Source organism: Cetorhinus maximus, chromosome 4, assembly GCF_964194155.1.
Source record: "Cetorhinus maximus chromosome 4, sCetMax3.hap1.1, whole genome shotgun sequence".
In the NCBI taxonomy this organism is placed as follows: Eukaryota; Metazoa; Chordata; class Chondrichthyes; order Lamniformes; family Cetorhinidae; genus Cetorhinus; species Cetorhinus maximus.
The window spans coordinates 102,503,038-102,519,591 of NC_135882.1; the positions used below are offsets into that span (position 1 = coordinate 102,503,038).

Below are 16,554 nucleotides of genomic sequence, written 5' to 3' on the forward strand. Positions count from 1 at the left end.
GAGCCATGCTCATCCAAGCAAAAGGAGAGTATTCAATCACACTCCTAACTTGTGCCTTGTAGATGATGGACAGGCTATGGGGAGTCAGGAGGTGAGCTACTTGCTGCAGAATTCCCAGCCTCTGACTTGCTCTTGATGCCACATTATTTTGATGGCCAGTCCAATTAGGTTTCTGGTCAATGGTAACCTCCAGGATGTTGATTGTTGGGGGGGTTCAGTGAATGTCAAGGGAAATGGTTCAATTCTCTCTTGTTGATGAAGGTTATTGCCTGGCACTTGTGTAAGTTGAATGTTAGTTGCCACTTATCAGCCTCAACCATTAATATTGTCCAAGTCTTGCTGCGTGCAGATACGGACTGCTTCAGTATCTGAGGAGTTGCAAATGGCAGTGCATCATCTAATGTTGTCACCTGGTCTTGGGGCCACCTCCATCTATCACCAATAACCAGTACAGTAAAGTCCTGCAATATTTCACAAACGGCAAAATCGCAAATGGGGAACATGTTTTTAAATAGGATTAAATTAGATTGGTTCCGGCCATGCGAGGGCAGCACTGGACTCTGCAGCAAAAATGTGGTGCAGTACCTGTAAAGGACAGACAGGGAAGCTTCTGAGCAAATACATCAGTGAAATTGAATAAAGCCATTATTGTAGCTCTGGGCCCAGTAGTTCTGACATTTACGGGTTAATCCTTTCATTCGGGCTGCACTTTAGCTGAAACCATTTCAGTCTCTGCTGCATCATGGCTGCTGTCTCCCCGGGAAAAGGAGAGAGAGAGAGAAGAAACCGTGGATAAGCGAGAATTTCTCACGCGATGGGCGATGCAGTCTACAAAATAAAAAGCGCGGGTAAGTGAATTCGCAAACAAGGGAGTCGCAAACAGTCTTGCTTCTATCCTCCAGCAGTTTCCTCCTTTGCAGTGTAACATTCACTGCTGCCATTCTGATCCCTGCCAGGGTCCCTTTAAATAGAGGTCCTTCGATGTCATCCTACTCGCTGCCCCTGATTGGTTGGGCAACCTGAAAGTGGGATGCTAATGCCGCGGTTTAGTTAAAGAGCCTCAATAAAGCTTGCTGAGTAGTTCAACGGGTTCCTAACACTAATAGTCCCGCCATTTCAGCAGGAACTAAATTGAGAAAATTCCACCCACTGATGCACATCTTCAAAGGATTTATGTTCTACACCTTAAGAACCTCTGCATTTCAGTGAGGATGGTTACCTGGTAACGCATTGTTTTGCAGACAACTTGCCAAATATAATGGAGTAAACAATAACCATCTGCAGTTGTTTTATTTTATATTATGAGAAAAATCAAAGCTTCAAGGTTCTTGGCCTTTTCATTGTAATCCTGTTGCATGTTAGCTTGATTAGTTGTATTTCTGTTGAATAAATGAACTCCTCTTTATTATCCATTAGATTTGACAGTTTAGTGGCCTGTAAGGTATACAGAAAGACGCAGTTTGAATGGAAGCGCAGCAGATTAAATGACAAGTTTCCAACAGTACTCATAAATGCTCATCAAATTGTCTCTTAGTCACACTGATCATTTTTCTTAGCCACATTAATCATTTCTGATTTATCATATGTATATAACAAAGCTACAGATTGAGATTTAGCAGGTCCTCAGAAAAGTCAACTCAGAAAACAATGTACAACTAAAACACAACTTGAATAAAGGCCTATGACCAAGGCCTTCAAGGTGATTGGATAAGTTGTTATTTTTATTTAATTGAATTTCAGGACTTTTATTGTCTTTGGGGATTGCATTCCACAATTCAAGTTAAACCAAAAAAAAGTGCAGATGCTGGAAATCCGAAAACAAAAATACAAAAAGCTAGAAATCGTCATAAGTCAGGCTGTATCATCAAATCATCAAAATTTACAGCATGGAGACGATTCAGTCCATTGTTTTTCTATCAGCTGACAAACAGCTTTCCAACCTAATCTCACTCTTCAACTCTTAGTCTGTAGCCTTGTAGGTTACGGCACTTAGGGTGCATATCAAATATATTTTTAAATACAATGAGGGTTTCTGCCTATACTAGCCTTTCCAGGCAGTGAGTTCCAGACCCAGACTACCATTATCACCTCCCCTCTTACCTTTTTATCCTACTACTAATTACTTTAAATCTATTACTCCTAGTTATTGACCTCTCTGCTAAAGGAAATAAGTCCTTCCTATCCGCACTACCTGGGCCCCTCACAATTTTTTACAACACAATTAAATTTCCCCTCAGCCTCCTCTGTTCCAAAGAAACATTCCCAGCTTATCCAATCTTTCCCCATAGCTAAAATTCTCCTCAACATCCTCAGAAACCTCCTCTCTACCCTCTCTAGTGTGAATACATCCTGCCCATAATACGGCGATCAGAACTGTACGCAGTACTCTACCTGTGGCCTAACTTGTGTTTTATATAGTTCTAGCTTAACCTCCATTCTCTTATACTCTGTGCCACGACTAATAAAGAAAAGTATCCTGGATATTTCCTTAGCCTCCTAATCTACCTACCTTGATACCTTTGGGTATCTGTGGACATATACATCAAGGCCTTTCTATTCTTTTACACTTCTCAGTATCCTATGATTTATTTTGTATTCCCTTCCTTTGTTTGCCCACCCCAAATGTAATACCTCACACTTCTCTGGATTGAATTCCATTCCCACTTCTCTGCACCCATCCCACCCACCCCCCTGCCCCCCGCTCCCCACCCCCTGCCTAGGCCAGTCCATTTGGTATCTTTCTGCGGTCTCAGCTTTCTTCCTCACCATCAACTGCATAGTCAATTTTTGCATTATCTGCATACTTTTTAATAATGCCCCATGCATTTAAGTCTGAATAATTAATACAGACCACAAACAGCCTAATACCTGTGGGTTCCCTGTGAAACCCCTGTGGAAACAATCTTTTAGTCACAGAAAACCTGTTGACCATTACCCTTTGCTACCTGCCACTGGGTCAATTTTGGATTAAACTTGCCATTTACCCTTGCATCCCCTGGGCTTTTGTTTTTCTGACTGGTCTGCCATTTGCCAAAAGCCTTGCTAAAATCCATATAGACTACATCAAAGCTGCTACGCTGATCAACTGTACATGTTAGCTACTAAAAATTCAATCAAGTTAGTCAGACAGACCTTCCCTTAACAAATCCATGTAGGCAATCCTTGATTAATCTGTGCCTTTCTAAATGACAATTTAGATTGTCCCACCCTGGATGCTTTTCAGCTGGGCCTGGTGACTTAAACTCCTTAATATTTCCTCTCTCATTATGATTATCCCATTAAATATTTCTCCTTAACTAGAATATCTGAATTAGCACCCTCTTTTGTGAAGACAGATGCAAAGTAGTCACAGTATTAATTTTTTACTCTCTAATTGGCTCTATTCTTTCTTCAGTTATCCTCTTACTCTTTAACTCCAAAACATCTTTGGCTTATCCTTAATTTTACTTGCCTATGTATTTTCTTTGCTTTCCTAATTTCCTTTTTAATTTCTCCCCTGCACTTTCTCTATTCGTCTAGGCATTGTGCAGTACTTAGCTTTTGGTATCGAAAATAATCATCCCTTTTTTGCCTTATCTTACTCTATATTCTCCTTGGAATGCAGGGTGCTCTAGATTCTCTGTGGGAACATATTGGTCCTGCACCCTCTTTATCTCTTCTGTGCAGCTGCTGGTGCTGATTTACCTCCAAATAGCTGTTTCCAATCTACTTTTGTCAAATCACATTTCAGCTTAGTAAAATTTTCCTTTCCCCAATTTAAAACTTTTACTCTATCTTTGTCCTTTTCCATAACTACTCTAAATTTAACTGAATTATGATCACTATTACCAAAATGGTCCCCCACTTCAACCTGCCCAGTTTTGTTCCCTAAAACTTGAATATATTCAATGACCTAGTCTCCACTGCTCTTTGAAGTGGAGAATTCCACAGACTAAGGACTCTCTGAGAGAAAGGATTTCTCCTCATCTCAGTCTCAAATGGGAGACCCCTAATTTTTTAACTGTGCCCTCTTGTTCTAAACTCCCCCACAAGGGTAAGTACCCTCTCAGCATTTACAAGAACACATGAATTACCACAAACCAGTAAACATGCCCATGCACTTTTTTTGGTATTCCCGGGGAAGCAGTTATATTGCGATTTGGAAGTTAACATTCCATTCAAAGGTTTTAGCTGATATAGTGTGAATGGTTGTGATAACACCAGGACTGGAACTCTGAGGGCAAGAGTTCAGTATGTGAGCAATGGTCTGCCTTGGATGGCCACAGTCACAGTTTGAGCTGTTCCTCATGTTACATTTGTGAAACAAGTGGCCACATCTCCCCTGGCCCGTCCTCAGGGTTGTCCAGATATTCCATGGAAGGTTGAAACCTGGGATTTCATCACTCAAGTACCATTTGGGCACCCATGCACTGATGCAGCTTTTTGGAGCTCACCATAGCTATTGATAACAGGCCAATCTCACTCGAAGCAGTTCAGCAACCAGTTGTGTGGTTACCCACCATTCATACTCCCTCAACTAGGAAACGAGGGAACACACAAGGCACCACAGGTAGCAACATATAAAGTTCCTGGGAGAAAATGTGGTTTAGGCTCATTTTGGTGCAGGGATCACGATGGACAATCACCCCGTGCCATGTTCCGTGGAGGTAGGCAGCAGCCAAACTGTGTGCTGCCCCTTCATCTAAAGTATTTCAATGTGAAACATGTTGCTGACTGCTGCACGCAGAAAAGGGAGCCCAGCCATGTGCATGGCTGGCAAATGTTTCAGCCAGCCTACATGTCTTAAAGGCCCCACTTTCAGGTTGAGCTGCATTCATTGTACAGAACTTGATGTAGAACACTTGCCTGTGGAGCACCGGGAAAGAAACTATTGCACAGAAAATGGAGCAGTAGGCAAGAGAAGGCTTCCAGGTTTTCTGATGTGATGCTGGAGACATTAGTACAAGAGGAGAAAGGAGGAGAGAAGCAGTGTTTCAGCAGAGGACCAAGAGGTCCTCAAAGCACACCCTGAGAAGGGAAAAATGAAGCAGGTAACCAGGGAGATCAATTCCCAGAATATGGCCTTGAGAACCGGCAGCAGCAACAAAAGAAATTCAGTGACCTTACCAGGGTGGGCAAGGTCAGTAAATGCATCTTCAAATGGTGCATGAACCATAAACCCTCTACGGATGACAGCATTCATGTACCCACTACTACCTCTTTGCCAGTGCCCTTACTGTTGCCTTTCAGCCGTCCAGCCCAGACTCATGTTACTCGTACCACGATGGTGAAGCTGGTAGTTGGAGACAGAAAAATTTCAAAGATGGGAAGATTTTGTTCATTAAGTCCAGAAGGCTATAATGTGCTTAATCGATAGATGAGGTGCTGTTCCTTGAGCTTATGTTGAGCTTGATTGGAGCAGTGATGGAGATCAAGGTCAGAAGGTTCGCAGTTGGAGTGGGACAGAGGCTGAGATTTTATGGCTCCAAAATGGACAGCAATGGAGGTGAGGGAGGTCATAAAAATGTGTGGGGAGCATCTGCTCAGACCTCCATCGCCATCACCCCAGGGCCTCATTTTCCCATAATGGATGGGAACAAGCATGGGGACACCACTTACATTTTTAAAATACGCAATTTAGAGGTAGCTAGCATTGTTAAGGCTCCAATAGACCGTAATTTTACAACCCCTGAAAATTTGTGCATGAGGGACACAGAGCATTGGAGACGTGGCATGTTTTAAAGGGTGGCAGCTGAGGTCATAGCTGCAGTCGAAAGCCGTGGGGTCAAGCAGTTTTGCTTCATGGGTAGGGAGGTGCAGTGGAGGCAGAGTGTTTATCATGCAGGAGCCATTCATCTGGGGCTGAGGCCCCCCTTGTTGCCATTGAGGTACTGACAGGGGAATCAATTGAGAAGGGCCTGAAAGCGGGGTAGAATGGGCAGCATTGCAGCATCAACTGGTAGGGTGGTTCCTCAGACCAATAGTGCCCAAGTGCCATGAGCGTCATCCTTTCGGGAGTGTTCCCCCAACGAGGAGGAGAACCTGAGAGGAAGGGAGGTGCTGGCACATGGATCCGGACAGCAGCAACCTCATGGCCACCCCTGCACAGGCAGCCTGGAGATGTGGAAATGACAGGAGACCATAGATGGGACTGCGAGCAGGTGCCAATGCAAAGATGAAGGTTCACTGTGGCCAAAATCTTAAGACACAGGGTGAGCTAACTGCAGATGTCAGAGCAGCAGTGTTGCAGAAGACTAAGCCTCTCCCAAGAGGCCATAGCTGATCTTTGTGACCTGCTGGTGGAAGAGATGAGCTCTCATTACATTAGTGATCACTTGAAGCCAATGGTCATCAAGGTTACTGTGGGTGTAAATTTCTGTATATCTGGTCCACTGCAGACATCTGTGGCATCGCTATCATAAGGTCAGAAATAGGGATGTTCACTGAAGAGTGCACAATGTTCAGCTCCATTCGCAACTCCTCAGATACTGAAGCAGCCCATGTCCGTATGCAGCAAGACCTGGACAGCATTCAAGTTTGGGCTGTTAAGTGACAAGTAATATGCATGCCAAACAAGTGCCAGGCAATGACCATCTCCAACCAGAAATCTGACCATCTCCCTTTGACATTCAATCACATTACCATCGCTGAACACCCCAGAAACAACATCCTGGGGTTACCATTGACCAGAAACTGAACTGGACCAGCCATATAAATACTGTGGCTACTAGAGCAGGTTAGAGGCTGGTAATTCTGTGGTGAGTAATTCACCTCCTGACTCCACAAAGCAAGGCACAAATCAGAGTGTGATGGAATTCTTTCCACTTGCCTGGATGAATGCAGCTTCAACCACACTCAAGAAGCTCAACACCATCCAGGACAAAGCAGCCCGCTTGATCAACACTCCATCCACCACCTTAAACATTTGTTCCCTCCACCACCGATGCACAGTGGCAGCAGTGTGTACCATCTACAAGATACACTGCAGCAACTCACCAAGGCTCCTTCAACAGCGCTTTCCAAACCAGCGACCTCTACCATCTAGAAGGACAAGGGTAGCAGATGCATGGGAACATCACCTGCAAGTTCCCCTCCAAGCCACACATCACCATGACTTGGAACTATATTGGTGCTTCTTCACTATTACTGGGTCAAAATCCTGGAACTCCCATCCAAACAGCACTGTGGGTGTACCCACAGCTCATGGACTGCAGTGGTTCAAGAAGGCAACTCACCACCTCCTTCTCAAGGTCAATTAGGGCTGGGCAATAAATGCTGGCCTAGCCAGTGATGCCCACATTCCATGAACAAATAAATAAAAAATAATCGCCCAATCAATTGTTCATCATTGTCCCGGCTAGAAGGTAGGAAGAAAGAAATCTATATATATCCACGTCAGCCTGGCTACTTCATAAAATTATTTTTCCTGCTTTTCAAAATGGATAATTGCGGAGCTGATAAAAATAGCTGCAGTTGATCATGTGCTGGTTTCTGGAAGATTTTAAGCTGTTGCAATGGAGAAAGGCTATCTCATCATCCTGGAATGTGACTTGTATTGTATAAACATTTCAGCCAAGTCAACACAAAAGATTCGTAGATGATGAGCTTGCACCAGCCAGCTATGAATGAAGGTAGAGCTATTTGTGACTCCTAATCTCCAATGTTGTGCTATTGGCCACACTGTTACCTGCTCCAAAACACAATGGGTTTCAACCAGGTACCTTGTTAGCTGAATAGCTTGACCTGAAACCACGGTGTCACATGACTGAGGCTTGAACTGTTTGAATTTCTTTAATTATACAGCTCTTTTATCTTTTATTTTATCGTCAGTCCCTGTTTGACCTCAGAAGAGAAGCAGGACTCCAGGCAAGCAGCCTGTCTCTGTCTACCATTTTATCATCTAACAGGTAAGAGCAGAAAGAGCTCTGTCAAGGTGAAGTGACTGGCCCTCATCTACACTGTGAACTACTGGAAACTTGGGATATCCATATCTGTGCCTTCATGACTAATTCATCTCTACGTGCCTTCTTCCATTGCGGAAGTCCTCGCTTCTGGAAAGTCAGATCATCCTGCAACAGTTCAGTCTGCTAACCTCTGAAGGAATATGCCTCTGGACTTTTGATTCTGGGCTCTGGACTCACATGAAACCATAATTCTTATTTTTATCGTGGTCTTACCCTGTATCTCTTTCTTTCCCTTATCCGTCTTTCATTGTATGAGTGCAAAAAGTGGCGAACGTTGCAAAACCGCTTTCCCACATTTTGTGTGTGTGTAAAATTAACCAACCCTCTTATTTCACCTTATCTCGAGTTTGCTGTGGGGTTATTAATGGAGGGCTGGATAACTCCAAAACTGAAGGGTTGGGGAAAACACATCACCACTTATAAAGGGGGAAATCAGAAATCAAAAACACCTTTCTGTTTACGGGCGGGTAGTGAGTGGAGAAATCAGGACTGTTTAAATGAATCCCCCTCCAGTCTGTAATACACTGCATTAAGGTGGTGACACATGTCCTCTTCAGGAGGGCCAGCCAGGACATACATTACCAAGCTGATGCGAACAATCAGGCTGAGAGAGCCAGTGATTTTCATTAACCGGAAAGGATTTCATTAGCTTAAAGTCCAACTGGCCTGTGACCACCACCAGCGCATCCTGCAAATGTGTACTCGTTACCCTGAGAGCAGCCAGGGCACTTACATTCTCCAACATTCACAGATGCCACAGCTTTTCACCACTCCCCCTGCCACATGCCTACAAGTTTGGATATTGCTGAGAATGAATACCCACTTAAGAGATGGCTGCTAACAACAGTGAGGAATTCTAGGACAAGGCTGGGGAGTGCTACAGCTCCAGCCATGCAGCGACCCCGAGCCACCATCATCAGATTCTAGGTCTCCTGAAGATGAGATTCAGGTGCCTGGACCATTCCGATGGGGCACTTCAATTTGCCTCAGCACGGGTTTCCCTGATCATGATGATCTACTGCATTTCATACAACCTGACACTGCCAAGGAGAGAGGTCCTGGACACTGAGGATTTAATGGAGTGCAAGGCATCCTCAATACAAGGATGAGGACAAGGGAAGCTGATGACCAGCATCGCCAACCGGATCAACATGAGTGGCCACATGGAGAGCGCCAAGATATAGGCATAAGTGAGGCATGGGAGATGCTTTTTTTTATTTATTCATTCTTGGGATATGAGTGTCACTGACAAGGCCAGCATTAATTGCCCATCCCTAATTGGTGTAGATCTGGAGTCACATGTAAGCCAGAACAGGTAAGCACTGCAGGTTTCCTTCTCCAAAGAACATTAGTGAACCAGATGGGTTTTCATGACAATCAAATTTCACTATCATTATTAATGAGACCAACATTTTATGTCAAATTTATTCATAAACTGAATTTAAATTTTTCGAACTGCCATGGTGAGATTTGACCTCATGCCTCCAGAGCATTAGTCGGGCCTCTGGATTACTAGCCCACCATCCCGTCATGATACCTTGCCAGCTCTAGAGCCTGCTGCTCCAATGGCATCAGGATAGTGATAATTGGAACCCTGATGCTGATTCGATCACTTTCCTCCTGTTGGAACACAGAAGAGGAATGTTAGTCACCTCATAAGAACAGACACCTGTTCGGCTTGCTAGCTAGCTCCTGCCTCTGTGACTACTGGCATGCATGTAGCACTGGGCCATTGTGGATCCACCTTGCAAGGGTCAGCAGTGCCAGGCTTGCACCCATTGACAAAGCTGTGGCCAATCCTTTCAAGGAGATGCTGCAGCCTCAACCCTTTGGTCCCTCTGCAGCATCAACACCCTCACACTTATCCAGTTGCTGACCCCTAAGGGATCAGAGATGTGGGGTGTAGACCCTTGTGATTGGGGAAGGTCGTTGACACACTTGTGGAACTGCAGCCTGGTTCTCCGATTGGCTGCATGGATGCTGACCTCTTCCATGACCACTGTCCAGGCTTGGTTAGGTGTGGTGGAAGAGGACCTCCTGCCTTGTACTCAGAAAGAAATAACAGTAAAAACTGGGAAGTAAGAATACTGGTCCGAACTGGTCTTGTATAGCTTAAAATGGAACACCAGTAAAAACTTGGAAATAAGAGTACTGGTCCAAACTGTTTTTTTCCTTCTGGATAGCCTGGCAGAGAACATGCAGGAGTTGTCACTGAACCATAAACTACCCGAATCCTGCTTCTGCCATGCTGACAGGTGCATCCTTCCTCAGGATTTCTCCCAAGACTGATGGGATGGATGCTCACAAGTTGATGAAGTAATGACAAGACAAAGGCTGATGGATGGATAAGTGGTCACAGACTGCTGGAGGTATGAGTGGTGCAGCAAAGGATATCTGAAGAAGGACTCTGGCTCTGGCCATTTAAACATAGAGTCAATATTTCCTACTGTAATTGCTGACGACAGGGCCGCTGCATGGTCACTTCCGACCGCTGCATGGTCACTTCCGGCCGCTGCATGGTCAGCCACCTCACCTGCCAGCTGTTAATTAGCCAGCCAGCACGAGATCACTCTGGAAATGGAAATCAGAGCAAGAGGGCCATTGCCACTCACTTCCAGTTAAGCCTTGCCCAAAATCCTGGCCATAGTGTTAAAATGATGGGCAACTGGAAGTTCTGCGTGGACTGAACAGAAGTGTTATATAAAGCAGTCACCTGCACACCATTGATCTCCTCAATAGAGGGAGGACATTAAGAGCAGCAAATACAATACAGTAAATTCAAAGAAGTACATGTAAATTGCTGCTTCACCTGGAAAGAATGTTTGGGGTCTTGGACGGCAGGAAGGAGGACGTAAAAGAGCAGGTGTTGCATCCCCTGTGATTTATTTGCTTTCATAGGATATAGGCGTCGCTGACTAGGCCAGCATTTGTTGCCCATCCCTAATTTCCCTTGAGAAGATGAGCCACTTTCTTGAACTGCTGCAGTTCACATGGTGTAGGTTCACCCACAGTGCTGTTAGGAAGGAAGTTCCAGGATTTTAACACACGAACGTGAAGGAACAGCTATATAGTTCCAAATCGGGATTGTGTTTGACTTGGAGGGGAACATGGGTTGTGTTCCCATGTATCTGCTGCCCTTGCCCTCCTAGGTAGTTGGCGTTGTGGGTTTGGAAAGTGCTGTCAAAGGAGCTTTGGTGAGTTGCTGCAGTGCATCTTGAATAAGGTGCCTACTGCTGCCACTTTGTGCCGGTGCTGGTGGGAGTGAATGTTTAAGGTTCTGGATGGTGTGCCGATCAACCAGGCCACTTTGTCCCTGATGGTTTTGAGCTTCTGGAGTTGCACTCATCCAGGCAGGGAGAGTATGCCATCACACTCCTGACTTGTGTCCTGTAGATGGTAACCAGGCTTGGGGGAGTCAGGAGGTGAGTTACTCACTGCAGAATTACCAGCCTCTGACCTGCTCTTGTAGCCACAGTATTTATATGGCTGGTCCATAGTTTCTAGTCAATGGTAGCCCCCAGGATGTTGCTATTTGGGGATTCAGCAATGGTAATGTCATTGAATGTCAAAGGGAGATGGTTAGATCCTCTCCTTCCAGATCTTGCTTTATATGGACATGGATTGCTTCAGCATCTGAGGAGTTGCAAATAGTACTGAGTACTGTGCACCATCAGTGAACATCCCAACTCTGACCTTAGGTTGGAGGGAAGATCATTGATAAAGCAGCAGAAGATGATTGGGCCTAGGAGACTACCTGAGGAACTCCTGCAGCATTGTCCTGGGACTGAGATGATTGGCCTCCAACAACCACAACCATATTCCTTTCTGTTACATATAATTCCAGCTACGGAGAGTATTTTCCCTAATTTCCATTGACTTCAATTTTGCCAGGGCTTCTTGACGCTAAATTTAGTTAAATGCTACATTGATGTCAAGCGCAGTCACTCTCATTGTACCTCTAGAATTTAGTTATTTTGTACATGTTTGGACCAAGGCTATATTTAGACCAGGAGCTGATTGGCCTTGGAAGAACCCAAACTCCGTTATTGTTGTGTAGGTGCCACTTGGCAGCATATTTGACAACACCTTCCTCACTTTGCTGATGATCAAGAGTAAGCTGTTGGGGCAGTAATTGGCTAGATTGGATTTGTCCTGATTTTTGTAGGCAGGACATATCCAGGCAATTTTCCAAATTTTCTAGTAGATGCCAGTATTGTAGCTATACTGGAACAGCTTGGTTTGGACGCAGCTGGTTCTGGAACACAAGTCTTCAGTACTACTGCCAGAAAGTTCTCAGAACCCATAGCCTTTACTGGTATTTAGGAGCAAGTGAGTTTTTAATGACATAATAAGTGATAATTACTGTTGAACAGCTTCTCTGACCCTGAAAAATTAACGTCTAAAGTGTGGACTCTCATTTCACGAGAAGAAAATTATGCATTTTTTTTTAATTAACTTACTGTTTTCCTCTTTTATTTCTTTCTTACAATTAAATCTGTGTTCCCCAATCTTTATTTTGCTTTCTTTACATCATTTAATTGCAGTATATATTTCCTGCTTTTTACTTGCAGGCCTGAATTTTTCAGGCGGCGGGCGGGCTCAGTGGGAGAGGGTGGGGGCGGTCACGGAGCCAATCGCTACACGCGATTGGCTCCGTGCCACCATTTTACGGGGGCGGGCCTTAGCGTAATAGGTGTGCCATAGCACTCAGCGCTACCTGTGCGGGCGGGGGGGGAGGGAGAGTCGGGGCCAGCGCTCTTTCACGCATGCACATGAAAAAACGCTTCAATCTCCTTGAGGCACCGAGCTGCCTCAGGGAGACTGAATTGATATTAAAATAATTACATAAAGGATTTAAAAAGTTATTTGGGACATGTTTTTATATTTTGGGAAATTTTTTTATTTATTTAATAAAAGCGTTTAAAAACGTGAAGGCCGCTTGGCCTTTTCGCCTGCCCGCCAACCTTAAGGTTTAAGAAATTACTTTCTTAATGGCCTTAATAGACCAGTTACATATTGGTGGGCATGCAGCCAACTCCGGCATGCGCCTGCCGAATGAAATATTGCGGGACTGCGAGATGACGTCGGGGCGCACACCAGACATCATCACGCACCATTTTACACATCGGTATGTCGGGCCCAGCCCTGCACGCTGAATGAAAAATCCTGCCTCCTGTTTCAGACGCTGCATGTCTCATTGATGATTGTGCAGTTTGATTGGTTGAAGAATTACGCTCTTGCTTGCCCTGTTCACAGACGTCATAGATCCCCTGTAGAGGTTGTCACACTGAAATAGACGCCAGATTGGTGGAAATCTCTGTTGACAAGTCTGCAGAAAGTTATTTGCGAGGTGAATGATGAAAGCCATTCCTTCACCACTGAGAGCAAAATTTGGCCTTTTTTCAACTATGTAGGCAAAGTATTATTTTTTTGCTACCATAATAAGATGGTAAGTACCTACTGCAATAGGACAAATTTAATTTTTAACCAAACCTTTAAATTCCTATTGTTTCTGTTGCTACCATAAACATTTTTCCATAAATGAACTTTGCAACTCAATAAAGAAAACTATTTTGCACTTTTGCAGGACGAGCCTGTTGCACTTGGCAAACAGTGGACGAGAGAATCTGCTCAGGTCACTTACACCACCCCAGCAGTTTCTTATTCACAGGAGTTGATGTATATCAATGGAAATACAAGCTATAATTACCATGGTTATGGAGGACTGGGTGGTGGGAAGCAAAATCCACCTTCCTTACCAAGCGATGGTACTAACAGTGGTAAGTGTCATTGGATATCTGTTAATAATCGTCAGTAATATCTCAAACGATTTCAATATGAAAAGAAAATCCTTGCATAACCATGCATTAGTTATATCCTTGATAATTGTGTATTACTCAAAACCTCTCTCTCTATATATATATATATATATATATATATATTATATATATATATATTCCAAATACAATTACACTTAAGGCTGAGGACCAAAACTGAAAGAGGAGGCTTTAAAATCAATGAATGTGCAAAGGATTTAGCAAGTTTTGTCATGTTAATCCTGTTTCAACAGCTCAGACCAGGATGCCAGATGTCAATGTAAAGTCATTGGTTTTAATGTAACAACTTTGTGAAATTTATCCCTTAGACTCACTTAACAGCTGTTAATGTTATGAACATTAATTATTATCGACAATCACAGTATTTAACTATTGAGAAATCATCTTGGCTTTTGTCAAGTTTGTACGAAAGCATCTAGAGCTAGCAATCTTTTATATGGATGAAGAACTTCCCTGATAAATCTGACATATATATATATTTTATTCCTGTGGTATTTAAAGATTTACAGTACATTATCTGCTATTGCATATTGTGTAACAGATCTTGCCAAAGGGATAGTTGGAATGTTAAATATATAAAACTGATAGTTTTTTTGCTTATTGAATTGCAAAAGCAGAAATAATCAGAGTAATTTGAAATTAAGGAGAGATATATATTTCGAAGTGCATCCATATATAATGTTTCATTTCTATTTAAAGGCCCAGCAGATCTCAGCGTGAAGAAGTCACTTGCATCACATTCTGGATCCTCCAACATTAACAATTCCAAAACTCCACCGGCTCAGCTGAGTCCCACTGAAATAAATGCAGTACGGCAGCTTGTTGCAGGATATCGAGAATCAGCAGCCTTTTTACTCCGTTCTGCAGATGAGCTAGAAAACCTGATTTTGCAGCAGAATTAATTCCCGTCAAGCTACCCTCTTCACGGTTGATGTTTAGGTTTCTGGGGCAGATACCTTTCTGTTACTATACAGTACGATGGAATAATGGCTGTTGTAGTCTCCCACCATACCCCTGAATGTGAAACAATATATTGAACCACCTCTGGTCTTTTTTTGAGGAACCATTACATTTTTAGCATAAAGCATCAATCAGTTCTATTTCATATTTTCTAACTGGAATAACAAACAGAATATGACCACAAATGTTTAACCATCTTCAGTGACTGACTGCCAAGTAAAAACAACAGCATCAATGTCGTCTTACGTTCCAAGTGCAATATGAGTTTAAGGTGCTACTAATAGTTTATTTTGGACAACTGCAGAGATGAAAAGAATTTAAGGAGGCTTTTTACCTGTGAAAAAATAATCATGTTTAGTAGATGCGGAGCAAAAGATGGGAATTTGGTGCTGGTTTTGGGGTGGTGATAACAGGTTAATTGGGAGGTATCTAAGCCAATATCATTTATCATATTGGGTTTACACTCCTACTGTTATCTATTCCCATCTCACTCACACATGAGTCTACCCCTATGTTCAGGTAAATTAAATCCTGATATGGTGCCTGGATAAAATGCATCTGAAAAGAAGACAAGTTGTTTATTGGATTAATTTAAATCTGATGTTTATTGGAAAAATAAAACAAAATACCTTGTGAGATGTATTTCACTGTAGGTTGTATATTTTGCAAGTAACAATCTGAGACCTTTGTACAGTTTAATTTTAGAGAATTCTATTGAGAAGATGTCTTGGGACACCTTTTACTGTGGGATGTATTTTGCTGTAGGTTGTATATTTTGCAAGTAACAATGTGACATCTTTGTACAGTTCCATTTTACAGAATTCTATGAAAAGAGGCCAGGAGACTTCTTTTTTGATGTGATGTGCAAAATGTGCAGTTTACTGCAATAATTTGTTGTTCCCTAAAGCCTGTACTGACTGGATGCAGTTCTCTCACAATTACTGTGGGTGTACTTAAATTCTGTCAATTATTTTATAAATTATTACTTATACACAAATTGATGTTAATTTCTGTTGTTTAAGACCATTTTATCTGTAATTCTTGGGGAAATTGCTTTTGCTTTTCATGTTAGAATATAATTTAAATTTTGTATTTTTGCTGTGCACTTAGTGAAGAGGTATAGTGGAAATCCCTGTATAGTTTCTACACTTGTGAATTCCTTAAAAATTGTCTCATTCATGTTGATTCTCATTTATGTTTTGATAATTGTGTTTAATGAATTGGTAACATTTTGAGTATATGTGAATTAGTGTTTTTCAATTTGTTAACAACTCCAGACTGTGATTGTGAACTGCGTTATGTGCACTTTGTTCTATAGTAATTGGACAGCACTGACATCTAAGCTTTTTGTAATGTTTATTTGATTGATTGATATACTGTTTAACAAAGTCAAAATGGTTGGTATTGTAGGTGAATATAAATGTGAGAAAACAGTCATTGCTATAATCCAAATATTTGTGGATTTTTCCTTCTACTGCAGCATATACCTCTTATTAGAAAGCTGGAACCAATAAATATTGAACAAAATTAGTTTTGAAACATCTTGAAAAAAATGCAAAAATATACTTGTAGTGGAACGCAAGTGATTTCTTTCCTTGTTAACATCTAATTCTAATGCACTCTAGCTACAAATTTACCAAAGTAACATTGTGCATTACTAGGAAAAATTACTGTAGGCTATTATAGTCTTTAATAACATCAATTGCTTACTGTGTTTTTTTAAGAGTTCCCACTCCTGCAGTGCAAACTTAGTAGTCCCTTTCAGAATTGCATACTTGTTCACATCAGCTGAAAAAAATAACTGGATTCAGCTG

The 16,554-nt window shown here is 42.5% G+C and overlaps 1 protein-coding gene across 3 annotated transcripts in view; it reads left to right on the forward strand.

The window, feature by feature from the left end:
- The window catches only part of LOC144679793 (nucleolar protein 4-like), a 549,252-nt gene extending 533,066 nt beyond the window's left edge, over positions 1 to 16,186 (forward strand). For all 3 annotated transcript variants that reach the window (XM_078540571.1, XM_078540573.1, XM_078540574.1), the window contains 2 exons: positions 13,531 to 13,723; positions 14,480 to 16,186. In XM_078540571.1, coding sequence (XP_078396697.1) covers positions 13,531 to 13,723; positions 14,480 to 14,682 — 396 coding nt within the window. In that variant the 3' untranslated portion in view covers positions 14,683 to 16,186. The remainder of the gene's footprint in view (positions 1 to 13,530; positions 13,724 to 14,479) is intronic.
- Positions 16,187 to 16,554: the final 368 nt, after the last annotated feature.